Source organism: Ornithodoros turicata, chromosome 5, assembly GCF_037126465.1.
Source record: "Ornithodoros turicata isolate Travis chromosome 5, ASM3712646v1, whole genome shotgun sequence".
Classification (NCBI taxonomy): Eukaryota; Metazoa; Arthropoda; class Arachnida; order Ixodida; family Argasidae; genus Ornithodoros; species Ornithodoros turicata.
In genome coordinates, this window is record NC_088205.1 from 44106227 (window position 1) to 44123121 (window position 16895).

General features: G+C 43.6%; 2 protein-coding genes across 2 annotated transcripts; both read left to right on the plus strand.

The window, feature by feature from the left end:
• Positions 1 to 6711: 6711 nt before the first annotated feature.
• Positions 6712 to 8967, plus strand: LOC135395789 (uncharacterized). Its single transcript, XM_064626882.1, has one exon. The coding sequence runs from the start codon at positions 6712 to 6714 to the stop codon at positions 8965 to 8967; it is 2256 nt and encodes a 751-aa protein (XP_064482952.1).
• Positions 8968 to 9114: 147 nt separating this feature from the next.
• On the plus strand, positions 9115 to 12006 carry LOC135395790 (uncharacterized). The gene has a single exon (XM_064626883.1). It carries the CDS (start codon positions 9115 to 9117, stop codon positions 12004 to 12006), a length of 2892 nt encoding a protein of 963 aa, XP_064482953.1.
• The last annotated feature ends 4889 nt before the right edge of the window (positions 12007 to 16895 follow it).

Here is a 16895-nt window from a genome sequence, read left to right on the forward strand (position 1 = left end):
AACCCTCTGAAAATGCTCACCAAGAGCATTGGCCTGGTCATCCATGTTCTGTCAGGTTGTGCCATTTACTTGTAACAATGGCACAGTGAAGCTTGCATATTCACCCTTATTTTCCTAAATTTTCCTAATTTTCCTGAGTTTCTCCCATACAGTTTTTGAGAGAGTCTTAGTACTTAGATACAAAGTTTTTCCACGATTCATGCTTAGCTTCTCTTCGTATCCGCCTGGCTTTAGCCCTGGCTTTTTTAAATAGAATTAAATTTGTTGTTCTAGTATATCTTCGAAAGATACCCCATTCACGGTTTACGAGCTGCTTCGCAATCACTCGTCCACCAAGGCTTAGGGCACTTGGGGAGACGACCGGATGTTTGCGGAATGGAATTAGTGGCTGCCCTCATGGTGGTGTCTGTAATCACGTTGCTCATTTGTTCAACACCCATACCTTGACCAGAAGAGAGTGAGAGATCGGCTTCTCTCTGAAACGTGCCCCGATCTGCCTCTGATACTTTCCAACGAAGTGGACGTGTTGCAAGGGTATTTGAAGGCAGGTGCAATTTTAAGGTAACTGGGAAGTGGTCACTTCCTCGAGGGTTTTCATCCACTACCCAGTCTAGCATTTGGAAAATAGATGGGCTACACAGAGAGGGATCTATTGCAGAGAATGTCTGTGTAGCAGCGTTTACAGATGTTGGTGTACCAGTATTGAGTAGACACATTGGCTTTGAGAGTAATAGCCATTCTAACATTTTGTCACGCCTATCCACCCTTGTGCTTCCCCACAAGTAGTTATGGGCATTAAAATCTCCCAAGAAAATAAACTTTCGACTTTCGAGTTGTTTTTGTTCAACCAGATTTGACGGCGGTAGATATAAGGAACATATAGTTAGGACCCCGAGAAGACATATTTGAACAGCAACTGCTTCAAGTGTTGTTTTCATTGGAAGGTGTTTTGCAGGGATGGTCTTTGACGTGAGTATAGCAACATCTCCAGATGCACGTGTTGCACCAACCCGATCTCTTCGGAACAGATTCCATCGCCGGAGTGTATGTGTCTGTTGTGGATTCAGGTAAGTCTCTTGTAATGCAAAACACAATCCGTCATATCTGTCCAAGATATCGCTGATATCATCAAGATTTGTGAAAACCCCTCGACAATTCCACTGCAGGATAGCCATAATAGAGAAAATGAGAGAGATGTGCAGAAGAGGTGTCTGCGTCATGGGGAATACTGTACTGTTCCAAGATTTCTTCCGTTATTTCTTCTTTTGGGCCATTATGGGCTGTCTCGTAACTTTTTTCCGAGCAGTCGCTGGTTCATTCGGCGATATATCAGGGAGTGAGCCACTCCCCGAAATATTGCCCTTAGGCTTCCTTTGGGATTGTGAGCTCAGGCTCGTGAACGACCCTTGCGAGCTTGTGTCATCGTCGCATTCCATGAAGCTTGCCTCGACGGGTTGCGGTGACGAAAGTGGCGTCTGTGAAAATGACGCCACAGAAAAGGATTTCGAAACTCTGGTTACCGTTAGAGGAGGTGGTGTTTGAGAAAGAGGTGTACATGTTTCGTTAGTTTGTATTGTCTTCTCTGTCTGCGTATGTAGGGGTTGGGAAGGAGCATGGGTGAGAGTTTGCAACCTGGACCCCTGGGCCCTGCCCTGAGCCCTGCGCGTATTTTTCCCCGCGCGGCGCGTGTGTGGAGGGTTGTCCGCGTGCTTATCGGCGGGGGGAGGGCTGCGTGCGCGCTTACCTTCTCACATTTTTCAACCTGGGCCGACTTCTTTCGACATTTTTGCGCCTTGGCCGACCTTTTTCACGTATTTTTTCCCGCGACCGGCGGGCGGCGCTCGGGTGGAGGCTCTTACCGGAGGGCGGCGCGTGGCCGGAGCGCTGCGTGCGCGTTTACCCTCTCACATTTTTCAACCTGGGCCGACTTCTTTCGTCATTTTTCAGCCTGAGCCGAGTTGAATCGCTAATTTTTTCTAGGTACAACAGGTGTGCAGTAGGCTGTTTACATGCAAAGGATAGCCATACACAAAAGTACAAGTGAAAATATATTTATTAAAGCCAATAGTGCAAGCAATTATCTTATGAGTTATGACTCTGTGTGAAGGAGAAAAACCTAGCCAAAAAACCTGATGCAGAAGAAATACAATACACGTAACAAAGAATATACTTATTACAGGCATGATGCAATAGCATTGAATAGGTATAACGAATCAAACGCAATATTTTTTATTAATTGTAATCATACACACAAGTTCTCAATGAATTAGAAGGGATAGCACATTTAATCAAAGGAGATGTTCTTAATCAATACGATTACAAACAAAATTACAAGTTGTATCCTTTGCGTATTTTTTCCCACGCGGCGCGTGTGCGGCCGGGGAGGGCTGCGCGTGCGCTTATCGTAGCGTACTTTTCAACCTTGGCCGACTTCTTTAGCAATTTTTTCCACCTGGGCCGTCTTCCATCAGAAATTTTTCCGGTACAACAGGTGTGCAGTGGGCGGTTTACATGCAAGTATAGACATGCAAAGGATAGCCATACACAAAAGTACAAGTGAAAATATATTTATTTATTTATTAAAGCCAAGAGTGCAAGGAATTATGCTGTGACTCTGTGTGGAGGAGAAAAACCCAGCCAAAACCTGATAGATCTATGTAATTTCGAGCATAATAGCTAAGTTTAATATTCCAACATGACACAATTAATCAGTTTCTTATGAAGTGAATAGCGCAGACATAAGGAAATAATTCGAATCAACACATAGCAATAATATAGAACCTAACCGACATATCATCCAATATGTAGGGAAATAATAGCTACACAATACCATATCAAAACGAGAAACGGTCACCACATTTAATCAAAGAAGATATGAGTTCCCTGTCAAGCAACCGTGGTTTCAGCCTACATATCTTTATAAGCCATCATCGCATTGGCGCCAGTTGGGGCACGGCCTTCTTGTGAACATGAAGAGCTCACGCGTTCCTATGCTTCAGGTCTTGTCCTTGGTTTTCGCGCTACACGTGTTGGGAAATCTACACTTCGAGGCACAAACCAGTCCCTACCAGGCCACTCTGCCATTGCGAGACCACTACTACAAGGAAATTGTCGCCTGTTCTACGACTCTAACCGAGTTCCCTGTCAAGCAACCGTGGTTTCAGCCTACATATCTTTATAAGCCATCATCGCATTGGCGCCAGTTGGGGCACGGCCTTCTTGTGAACATGAAGAGCTCACGCGTTCCTATGCTTCAGGTTAGTTACTACAACAACGCTTCTTCTTTTCGTAGTAATGATGTTCTGCTTCTTGCCCTGCCGTGCCCCGGCTCGCCAAAGCGTTTCCTGTGTATACACTGTATTATGTCAAAGCGGTTATCAGACACGCTTGAGAAATGCTCTTGTGGCAGTATTTCTTGGGGCGATCTTCTGTTATTATGCTCGGGAGATGTAGAACAAAACCCTGGTCCCAATCACAAAAAGCCGCAAGACGAGATTGTATCTCTGTTGACATCATTGCAGGAGGGACAGGATAGCCTACTCCAGGAAATCAAATCCGTTAAAGCGTCGCAAACTTCGACAGAGCGTGTTCTTCTCGCTCTTACTGATAAAGTGACCACAACTGAAAAGGAAGTTGCTAATGTGCGTCAGTTAACATCCGAGTTTTCATCCGTGAAGTCGACCGTCGGCACGCTTTCTGCAACAGTATCTACTTTGTCTTCTCGTCTTAACGACCTTGAAAACCGCTCGCATCGGAACAATTTAGTCTTTTATGGCTTTACCGACTCACCAGTAGAAACATGGTCTGAATCAGAGAATCGTGTCGTTACCGCATGTTCTACCCACTTGAATATCAACATTGCTCCTTCCGATATTGAGCGCGCATATCGTATTGGGCAATTCAACAATAACAGTTAAATTCACATCAACCAAGATGAAAGATCAAATCCTCTCGCGGAGCTCGGACTTGCGCGCCGCCAAAATTGGTGTCGCTCAGGACTGCTCCTCGGCTACACGTCTTGCAAGAAAGAGGTTGGTTGAGCACGGTCGCTTGATTGGCATCCCGTTCAAACTCCGTTTCGACAAGCTCATCGCTGGCACCAGAACCTTTGTCTACGATCCCTCGACGGACTCGATCCGTGAAATACCGGAATAGCTAGCCCATACGACCGACAGATCATTTAACTCTTCACAAAAATCTTCAACGCATCAATCTTCAGTCTCTATTCTGTACGCCAATATTAGAAGTGTATTACCGAAACGAGATGAACTCTGCAGCATTGTCATGGACTGTTCGAGTGATATCATTGTTCTCACTGAAACTTGGCTATCTCCTGATGTTAGTGACTGTGAAATTTTACCATTATGCCCAGATTTCCTGTTCTATCGGTGTGACCGCTCCGGTCGCCGAGGTGGAGGGGTTCTTATTGGCATAAAGAATACGCTGCCATCATCACTTGTACATTCTGGTAATCCAGTCCTTGAAATGAGTTGTATCAATGTCAAAATAGGGTTTTCAGATGTGCTAATATGTGTTATTTATCGCCCTCCGGATTTCACCGACTTTGTTGGCCCATTCTCGGATACTGTAAAGTCTCTAACTTCACGCTTCCCCAACCGAAAAATCATAATCCTCGGGGATTTTAATTACCCTGGCATCGATTGGTCTTTACCTTATGGTAGATCAGCCGAGGAGAAGGTTTTTGTTGATACTTGCCTTAATTTCGGCCTTACCCAATTGGTTTCAGAACCGACTAGAGTAACTTCTACATCGTCAAGTCTCATTGATCTCATTCTTACGACTGATCCAGATATTTTTTCTCCGATCACCTTTCCGTTATTCTTAAGTGATCACAAGACTATTCATGTTTCACTCAACATTACCTCTCCGCGCCGCAAAAATCACAACAAGGTCATTAAGCTTTATAATAAGGCCAACTTCGTTAGGATTAATCACGATTTAGAAATGTACTTTCCTACTTTCTTATCCGGGTTTCACGAGCGCACTGTTGAAGAGAACTGGTTTATTTTTAAGAACACGCTGCTGGAGTTAATTGATGCCAATGTTCCTTCACTTATCATAAGGTCATCTAATAAGCAACCTTGGTTTACTGGTGAGCTGAGAAGAATGTGTAATAAAAAAAAGAGACTGTACAAACATGCCAAAAGGACCGGCGCCGCATCTGACTTTGCTCAGTACCTCTCCTACGCGAAGTCCCTTAAATCTACCCTTCGACAACAAAGACACGATTTATATCTTACCACATTGGTTGACACACTTCATTCTAACCCTACAAAATTCTGGCGAATTCTAAATCCAAAACCTAGAGATATTATTCGCTTAAACGCTGACGACGGTTCAGTTGTTCCTGATGTCCAGTGCTGTCACATTTTTAACCAGGCATTTGCCGGTGTCTTCATTAACAATCTATACAATCAACCTCTGGCGTCGTACGCCTGTAGCCTCCCTTCAATGAACCCAATCACCATCTCCCCCAATGGCATCGTCAAGATAATCGATACAATGAAGCTGTCATCAGCATGCGGCCCAGATGGTATCAACGCCAAAGTACTAAAGAATACGAAATATATATCATCACAATACTTGTCTCTTATCTTCTCACAGTCACTTAGGCTCGGTCAAGTACCAGTCGACTGGCGGCTGTCGAAGATAGTACCAATACACAAAAAAGGTGACAAAAATAATCCTCTCAATTACCGTCCGATATCCCTAACAAGTGTTTCATGTAAAATCTTAGAACACATTATATTCTCAGCTATTTCTCCTCATCTTGAATCAAACTCTTTTTTCTACAAATCTCAACACGGTTTCCGAAAAGGATACTCTTGCGAGACGCAACTTGCACGTTTTATTCATGATGTTCAAAGTAATTTAGATAATAACGTACGCACGGACGCCATTTTCTTAGACTTTGCCAAAGCTTTTGACTCTGTTTGTCACGCCCATCTCATTCGTAAGCTCTCCTCTCTTAATTTATGCCCGCTTGTGTTGAAATGGATTGAAAATTACCTGACCAACCGTTCTCAAATGGTGACGATAAACGACCATACTTCTACACCCCTTCCTGTATCTTCCGGCGTGCCTCAGGGTTCTGTACTTGGTCCCCTTCTCTTTCTTATCTTTATCAACGACCTCCCGAACTCCATATCTTCATCCATACGTCTTTTTGCCGACGACTGCGTCTTATATCGCCCCGTTTTTTCTGACTCTGACCGACATTCCTTACAGCATGACCTCGATCGAATCAACGTCTGGTGTTCCACTTGGCTCCTATCACTGAATGTTTCGAAGTGTGCACATATTTCTTTCTCACGCGCTAAGCAGTCTTATCATTATTCATACACACTTGATAATAGCTCGATCCTAAAATCTGATTCATACAAGTATCTTGGAGTGTTGTTGCGGAATGAGACCTGCAGCGCGAACCGTGCTTGATTTAGATTTTCATGTACGGAAAGACGAAGAAGAAGAAGAAGTGTTGCTTTGTTTTTTAGTGTTGTAACTTGTGAACGACGAGGAAGAGAAACTGATTTTGGAATTTTGGAACGTCTGGTTCGAGTCCTTTTCTCTAGCTCATCGAATGTCCTGCGTCACTCTGATCGAAACGAAATCCGGTTAGTAGCTATCCATCTGACCATAACATATTTGGTGCCGAAACCCGGGAAGTCTGATTCCAGACCATCGAGGAGGATGGATCGCTTGAAAGCGAAAAGGACTGTACTGCGAGGGAGGACCACTCGAATCATCAACGAAAGCAAAGCTCTTCTTTCATCTGAGACCGCCAGCGCTGAGGAGCTCACCGTTCTACTAGATCGCCTCACCATTTGCAGTACCGACTTGAAAGACGTCGACACCCAGTTGGAGACGCTCATTCCAATCGAAGATCTTCAACAGGAGTATGACAGCTGCTTTGGATACCAAGAGGAAGTAAGCACAGTAGTCTCAAAATTGAACTACAAACTTCGACAAGTTGAAGCTCCTGCTTTGCAGACCATGACATCGCAAACTGAGAGGAACACTCAGTCCTTGAGGGAGTCAACGAGATCTGGAATTAAGTTACCAAAGCTCCAGCTCCAAACGTTCAATGGCGAGCCCACGCTGTGGCCAAGCTTCTGGGAGCAATACTTAAGCAGCATACATGAAAACGCTACCCTTTCCAAGATCGAGAAATTCCAGTACCTGAGATCTCTTCTCGTTGGACGGGCGTCTGCTGCGATTGAGGGACTCCAGGCCACGGAAGCTTGCTATGATGATGCATTGGAGTTGCTGAAAAAACGTTTTGGTGATAGACAGAAGATAGAACACGAGTATTTCTCCCGTCTGCGTCAACTTTCCCATATTCGCTCTTCGCACGATACTGGTGGACTGAGGAAGATGTATGATCAGACCCAGTCTAGTATGCGAGGATTAAAATCTCTCGGAATAACTGCTGGAAGTTACGCAGCGATGATGAACGACATTCTCCTGAACGCGTTGCCACAGGACATGGTTTTGGACTACCATCGTAGGAAACAGCAACAACCAGCACAACTCGAAAACTCCGAAAGGCAGTTAGAGGATCTCCTCGATTTTCTCCAGAACGAAGTCGAAAGCAGAGAAAAGGCGGGAATATCTAGCCAGGATGGAGGAGTTGTGAAACGAAGAGGGAGTCAGATGAGCCGTCCCAGTGGGCTAGTACTCCAAACGGGTTCTGAGCCGGCCAAGTGCATCTTTTGCGGCTCTTCGGCGCATACGACTGAACGATGCTCTTCTGATATGAATCTGAGTGCCCGAAAAGAGAAGCTCAAATCTCAGCGAAGATGTTTCCGATGCACCTGGGTGGGACATATGACGAACCAGTGTGTGAGACGTGTCAAATGCGATAAATGCAAAGGTAGACACGTAACCTCCATGTGTGACCCGGAGTACAACCCAGCCCAGTCAACTAGCCCTAAAACGCAAACCCGCAGCGCAGTGATCGCCACGTCCTCAGCCACTTCACGTCCCACGGTTTTGCTACAGACTTTCCGGGCTTGGGTGGTCGCCGACAAGAAGTGCGCATACATTCGAGGGTTATTTGACAGCGGTAGTCAAAGTACCTTTGTGCGAGAGGATCTTGTTCGCAGCTTGAACTTGCCCGTCCTGAGAGAGGAGGAACTCTCAATAAGCACATTTTCCAGTGATATGGGGAGGAAACCAGAGAGGCGACGAATAGTGGAGCTCCAGATACGAAGCCAGTATGCCGAGGAGGTAATAACTATGGAAGCAATCGAAATGCCAGTTCTGTGTCATGATCTTCCATCAGCTTCAGCAGATGACCGTCACTTGATTCTACTTCAGGAAGCTGGAGAACATGTTGCTGACGTTGTATCGTTCCCAGGCATACCGCAAGTGAAGGGAATTTCGGTCCTTATTGGGTCGGATCAAATGTGGAAATTGCTGAAAGGAGAGATCCAACGTTACGGGCCAAACGATGAAATCGTTGCCATCAACTCCAAACTAGGATGGACGTTTCAGGGTCCGACTACCGATCGTTCGCTGATCGCAAGGCAGGCCTGCAACTATGTATCTGTGCTTCGTGTGAGTACACTTTCTGAGGACCTGCGCTGTGACCAGCTTTTAGAACGATTTTGCAGCCTGGAAGGAGTTGGAATCGTCCACGAAGATGAATCTCCGTCGGCCGAAGGCCATGCCGTTCTCGAAGAGTTCGAGAAAACACTGAAGATGAGGGATGGCAGGTACGAGGTTCAGCTCCCGTGGAAACAGACAGATTCGCCGTTGAACGACAACTTCGAGATAGCTAAAACTAGGCTGAAGAGACTTGTGTTCCGACTGAACAAAGACAGACATTTGATCGAAGAGTACGACAAAGTTATACGTGGATATCTTCTCAGTGGATACGCAGAAGAAGTTCCCGTATCCAACAAAGAACAGAACACTCGGGTTTTCTACATGCCACACAGATAAGTTTTCCGCGAAGCATCTACAACAACCAAGTTGCGTGTAGTGTTCGACGCGTCGTCGCATGGTCCTGGAAGTACATCTTTAAATGCCCACCTGGAAACTGGACCAAAGCTTCAAGCGGACATGCAGGATATTCTAATCAGGTTTAGGATGCATCAGATCGCTATGATAGCGGATATCGAGAAAGCTTTCCTCCAGATCATGGTCCACGAGAGAGATCGTGATGCGCTACGATGTCTTTGGTACCGCGACGTGACATTTCGTGAGATGTTGTCTAACGAGCTCTGCGTTCTCAGGATGAGTCGGGTTCCCTTCGGAACGACCGCGAGTCCTTTCCTCCTGGCTGCAACGCTGCATCACCACTTTCGTCACATCACTGACGATCTAAGGGACACCGCAAGCGACTTGTTATCCTCATTTTACGTGGACGACTTGGTAACAGGAGCTGATAACGTTGAAGAAGCCACGAGGATGCATCGTCAGGCTTTGGCAGTCATTGAACAGGCTGGAGTGCGCCTCAGAAAATGGGCATCGAATGAACCCCAGTTAAAGTCTGTGTTCAAAAAGGGTGAGACTGACGAGTCGATACATCAGAAGGTACTTGGAATTCCTTGGAATACTGAAACTGACAGCTTGATGCCTAATTTAGAAGCCGTGAAAACGTTTGTGGCAACTTCACCAGTAACCAAAAGGAACATACTCCAAGGCACCGCAAGACTGTTTGACCCTTTGGGATTCCTCAATCCATTTACGTTCAGGGCCCGATCCATGTTTCAAGACCTAGGGAAGAAAAAGGTTGGATGGGACGAAGATATCCCATGTGATGCTCAGCAGAAGTGGAGCGAATGGTGTAATGAACTATCTACATTATCAGCACTAGAGATTCCCCGTTGCGTCGTTCCAGCGAATGCATCTGCGTTTCAAATGCATATATTTTGTGATGCCAGTCCTCTTGGTTATGGGGCAGTGGCTTACCTGAGAACCGCAAACACAAAGGGCGAGATTTCAACGCATTTAATACTCTCAAAAACTCGTCTAGCACCTATCAAGCAGCTCTCTCTTCCAAGACTAGAGCTTATGGGAATGCTTATCGGAGCGAGAATGCTCACTTACCTGCAAAGGACACTGTATAAATTACAGTTCGACTATTTTATGTGGACCGACTCCATGATCGCATTGTGGTGGATACGACGCCGGCCAACCGAATGGAAAGTGTTCGTCAGCAATCGAGTAAAAGAAATCCAACGTCTCACCGAAATATCGCATTGGGCACACTGCCCTGGGACCGAAAACCCAGCCGACCACTTGACAAGAGGCATTACTGCGCTAAAACTGATTAGCAGTCAAAGCTGGTGGCATGGGCCTAAGTGGCTAGCCGGAGACTGCGGGTGCTGGCCGAACGATTTCGTCGAACAGGATCCACGAACGGATGAGGAACGCCTACAATGTCAGGCATTACTGCAAGTGGCGTTGCAACAATGGTCGCCACTTCTTGATTTGGATGCGTTCGGCAAGTATTCCCGTGTTTTGCGAACGACTGCCTGGATTCTTCGATTCATTACAAATTGCCGGCATCATGAAGAACGGCTCACGGGTCCCTTGTCTGCAGACGAACTACTTCATGCGGAAACGTACTGGGTACGTACTTCGCAGGCCGCAACGTATCCAGATGAGGTTTATGCACTGAGGGAGAAGCTGGAATTTCCCACGAACTCTAAGATCGCAAATTTGCAGCCGTTTCTGGATGCAACTGGTGTTCTCCGGCTTAAGGGTCGGCTTCACTATGCGGATGAAGTAGAACAAGTCAAACATCCCATCATCATTTCGAAGGAGCACCGCCTGGCACACCTTATAGCGTATGCTTCACACCACCGCACACTACACGGAGGACTCCAGGACACCATGAACGACCTTAGGGAGAAATGGTGGATTCCCCATGCTAGACAATTTGTAAAGACTGTGATCTTCCGCTGCCCAACGTGCAAACGCTTCCGACTTCAGCCAGCCAGAGCACCTACTGCTCCGTTACCTGCAGAGCGAGTAACCCCCATTCTTCCGTTTGAAGTGGCAGGAGTAGATTTTGTCGGCCCAGTTTTTGTAAAAACCGATGACGGATCAAAGAGATCTTATATCTCATTGTTTACTTGTGCCGTTACCAAGGCGGTACATTTCGAACTAATCAGCAACCTCGGAGCCAACGCATTTCTTCTTGCATTCAGGAGATTTGTGTCCCGTCGTGGAATACCCTCGGTGATGTACTCAGATAACGCCTTGACATTTAAGAGGGCCGCGAAAGATATCCAGAAGTTAGGGAGTCTAATACGGCAAGACGACGTGCAGAATTATATGGCCACAACTATGATCAGCTGGAGGTTCATGCCGGAAAGAGCACCCTGGTGGGGCGGGTTTTGGGAGAGACTCGTTCGGACCCTTAAACATGCTCTACGAAGAGTCATCGGAAAGCAGTCGTTGACGATCGAAGAAATGGAAACGGTGCTAGCCGAAGCCGAAGCAGCAGTAAACTCACGGCCCATCACGTACTTGCATTCCTCACCCAACGAGCCTACTGCTCTGACGCCAGCGCACCTCCTAGTTGGAAAACGCTTGATTGCCTTGCCATCTTCGAAACGACAAGACCCAACCAGATCAACTACAGAAGCGCTTTCGCGAAGGTGGGTGCACCAGCAAAAGATAGCTGACCACTTTTGGAAACGTTGGCACAAGGACTATCTCTGGGAGTTGCGATCGGCCCATGTATCACGTACCACGCCTTCGCATTCCATGAAGGAAGGCGATCTTGTACTCGTTCATGAAGAACGAACACCGAGGCAAGTTTGGAAAACAGCACGGATTGTGAAGTTTCATAGAGGAAGAGATGGAGAGAACAGGTCATGTTCCGTCAAGCTGCCATCAGGCAACATCACAAGACGACCTGTACAGCAGCTGTACCCATTCGAGGATCATCTCCAATGTGCTAGTGACGCCCATTCCGGGGGGGGGAGGATGTTGCGGAATGAGACCTGCAGCGCGAACCGTGCTTGATTTAGATTTTCATGTACGGAAAGACGAAGAAGAAGAAGAAGTGTTGCTTTGTTTTTTAGTGTTGTAACTTGTGAACGACGAGGAAGAGAAACTGATTTTGGAATTTTGGAACGTCTGGTTCGAGTCCTTTTCTCTAGCTCATCGAATGTCCTGCGTCACTCTGATCGAAACGAAATCCGGTTAGTAGCTATCCATCTGACCATAACAGTGTATCTTGCATCTAATTTAAGCTGGGGTAACCATATTAATTCCATAATCAGCGATGCCAACCGCAAACTAGGATTTATACGCCGCAACTTAAAACATGCTCCTCCGACGATAAAGAAACTAGCTTACACCACGTTGATTAGACCAAAATTAGAATACGCGTGCAGTATATGGGATCCCCACGTCGCTAACCTTGCCAACCTTCTTGAAGCATTACAGAACCGGGCTGCTCGTTTTATTACTAATGTCTATCATTATCCTTCAAGTATTACAGCTATTAAACAATCCATTGACCTTCCTGAACTCGACACACGCAGGAAATTTATGAGGCTCTGTCTCTATCACAAATTCTTTCACACCAGTTCATTGAGACCCAGTTTTCTGTTACCAGCTGTACATATATCATCGCGACTGGATCACCCCTTTAAAGTTGAACCTTTCTCAAGTAAAACCACACATTTTTCTCGCTCTTTCTTTCCTCGATGCACCACCGCATGGAATAGTCTTCCATTGCCGCTAGTCATCACTCGTGATATAACCGCTTTCAAACGTGAACTTTTGCATTTTCTCCAGATTTAAGTTACCTTACAGTTCATGCATATTATTTTACATGTATTCATTATGTCTCACTCCAAGTATATATCTGTTCATCTATCATTTTACGTGTGTGTCTAGCTGTAAATATCGTATTATCTTGTTGTTTATTTATCAGTGTGCCTAGCAGTGTGATATATACGCGTTTCATCTTGCTTGTTGTTCATGAGTGTATCTAGCTACAAATATGCGCGAGTTTTTCTTGTTTGTTGTTTATCTCGTTCCTTTTCTTTTTGCTCTGTAACTCCCTCCCTCATGTAACGCCCCATCGGGGTAATTTGAGGTATTTGCATAAATAAATAAATATTCTTAATCAATATGATTACAAACAAAATTGCAAGTTGTATCATAAAAAGTATAATATTCCTACACGTGAGAACCATCATTGCAATAGCGTGAATATCTGTCATAACATTTCGAGCGCAATTCCAACATTACACAATTAACCAATTTCTTATTAAGTGAACAGCATAGACGTAAGGAAATAACGAGAAACAAAACAATCAACAGCTAATAGAAAACAAAAACCCATCACGTAAACAAGAGGTACACAAAGGATTAATAATTGAAAAACAATCTATCAAAAACGAGAAACATGCACACACTTTACACTGAATAGCAGAGAAACATTCAAAACGGCGCATCTGCCAACGTGTAAACAACAGACACATGCAGGAAAATAATTGAAAAACAATCTATCAAAACGATAAACATGCACGGATGAATAGCAGAGAAAGGAAGTTCTGATAGCTGTATGTAATTAACTGTGAACAGCAGAGACCCTGGAAGACCACGGGACACGAACACAAGAGAAAATAAAATCTATAACACCACAAAGAAAATATTCTTAATCAAAACAACAGAGGAGGAGAATAATCTATCATTTTAAATATCATAAAATCATCCTCGTGACTTAATCTAGTCGAACTCAATACAATTTTCATTCTAAGAGACACTACAAACCTTTTTTTGTTTTATCAACACAGAAAATACATTAAAAAATGAACTTCAACGCATAGCACGCTCCTAGCCAACAACCAGCTCTAATAATATCTGCCCTGATTTGTTGAAGGCGTACACCTGTTTTGTGACAGTTATGAAAATTTCGAGCGCAATAGGGAATCTAAGTTCATTATTCCAACATTACACAATTAACCAATTTCTCATTAAGTGAACAGCATAAACGTAAGGAAATAACGAGAAACAAAACGATCAACAGCTAATAGAGAGCCAAACCTCCGCACTATCCAACACATAGAGAAATAATAGCTAATCAATCTATCAAAAGGAGAAATATTACAATATAGCACAGACTTAACGCTGAAGAACAGGGGAACACGCGGCGACACGTAGACAACACTACGACTACGAAACTTGGCGACACTTGACAACTTGACAACACTACTACTAGGCGACTACGAACCTTGATAGAGGTATCCAAGACTTAGAAAATATGCACTGTTTTCATCTAGGTTTTCACTCTTTTCCTCAAAGCCGGGAGACTTTATGTCTCTGTCTATATGACCAAGCTCCCATGCTTTATCACTCAAAGGGTTGGGGGCTATATTCCTTCGTCCAGCAAACAGGACGTTCTAGAGGTCAGATAAGATAGTTCAAAGGCGAAATATTTTATTGTGCAGCGCAAATTGATGTCGATATTATTCGCGGGGATCACTATCTTTTCATATCCTTTCCTTGAAACGGAAACCTTTCATCAAAGTGGTTGACAAGTCGACCAAGTTTGTACAGATGCGATATTGCTATTGAACATGTAGAGAAAGTCCAAATTATTAAACGGTAGCAACAATACTCAATCAAAAACGAGAAACAAATTTAATTACATCAATTTTTGTAATATCTTGCAACAGAAAGTTCTATATAGATGAACCACACAGAAAAATCAAATGTGAAACACAACTCAGAAATATGAGGCATTCCCAACTCAGATATTATTTTTACTTATCTCAATCGAGTGAACAATTGAAACAAATACGACACAATAAATACATCATGCATACATAATGTCCAACTCATAGAATATCAGTCGAACCTGAAACAAAACAATAATTAATCCAGACAAATCATTTCTAAGCAAGGAGCGTGAATACACCGTAGAATCTGTACAGAAACTTGTAATTTTCAATGAATAAACATGATGAATTAGTAGATACTAACGATAAAGTGTGATGAAACCCGACGACCCCCAACACCAACATCAAGTTAGGGAGGGACGGAGTCTAGTATGGTCTTGTACATAGAATCATTGAAAGCGCACATTTTTTCTTACTCTTCACATCGTTTTGTAAATCAATTTACATAATTCTCATGACACGTGGATATTAATAACATTCTTTAAAAAAATTAATCAATAAAATGAGCATAGATATTCTTTTAATTAAGTGTAGACGCGCACTTGAAAACAGAAGCGACAATTGTTCTACGTTGAAAAGATGGACAGATTTTGTACTCGATACCATAAGTCATGGGAGGACATGATAAAACACTGCTTCGAAAAGGAAGAGCCGCGAAACGATTCCATTATCGCTGCATTTCAATACGTCCTAGACATGGTCGTATTCGGAGATGTGGTGCAAACTACAGAACTGAAGATGCAAGAATTTATATGCCGAATCTACAATACTTATAAAAATATCTGCACATCAACGTCGGAAGGGCCACTGGGATTGATGGCGGAGTTTTTGAGATTTGCTAACGAAGAATTGAAATACACTAGACCAGATGTAATTGTAATCATTGCAATGGGCATTGCGTTAATCAAGAAAGCAGTCAGATCAAATTATCATATACAAGCGGTCTAGATCGCACGGTTCATTACGGATTTGTTGAAATTACACATATCTGAGATGGAAAGTACATAAAATCCTATCACGTGATATGTTCCAATACCACGACAAAGCAATTATTTTCTTCTACCCGTCTCTGCAAAGATGTCGAATGAGCAGAAGTTCAATATTGCCGTGCAAGGTCTGATGTATTATCACTTGTTGAAACTCAACAAACATATCAATTGTGGTGGACCACCAGACGATTTTCATCTAATACTCTCTTGTACGCCATTCAAGAGTCTTCATACAAAGAAAGGAAACATCAATAAGAGACTGTGCAAGTTCATCGCGACAAAGTGCAAGTTGTTGAAGCAACACAAACACGGCGACAACATATCGCCTACGTTAATCAACGCTGGATTCAAGCGCCCAATAATCAGAATAAACTATTTAATACCTTCGGAATTCATCAATGAAGACAACAAACGAAATAGAACTGTAATTTATCAAAATAAACAAATATATATGTATAACTGAAACAATAAATGTAATCTTTGTCATCATTATAATGAATTCTGCGCATCAGAATGAAAAACGCCTTGCATTTAGCATGGCTAGACTGAGAACAGTGATCGCTAAGGAAACGAATATTTCACAAAGTGTGTTTAAGAATTCTCATATGGAATCAGAGCTGACCACCAAATAGGTTTTACTCGACTACACTCTGTACAAGTTCAACACCCGAAGGATAGAATTGCCAGAGAAGAATCGGTCATTGAAATTTAGAGGCATGATACATCAGTCTATGATTACCAAAAAAAAGCTAATCTTTTGTGAAAACTTATAATATTTCAGGAATTAAATTTCACAGTGCATGTATATTTCTCAAACAGTTGCACTAGCCCAGACGTAGTAAAAGAAGAAAAGGCGTCTTATTATTAATCTATAATCGTCTATAACATATATCGTCTATATCGTCTATAATATCTTATTATTTCCGTCAACAAAGTTGTCCATTTGTATGACTGGATAGGAAAAATGAGCCCTCCAAGATAGGGCAAAACGGAAATAAGGCAAGATAACTGATTGCAGCGGGAAAAGTCAAAGCGTTCGCGACACAATGTCATCAACTTTTACAATTGCATTCGGGTTCACTGCCTGCGAAATAATACGAACATTATTTCAGTGTAACACATTATTTTAGTGTCACAGCATCCGGGCACTACAAATGGAAAGGCCATACTTTAATTTTATAAGTCTTTAGCTCATAATGTTGTAAAACGCAAATTCCACACTAAAGAT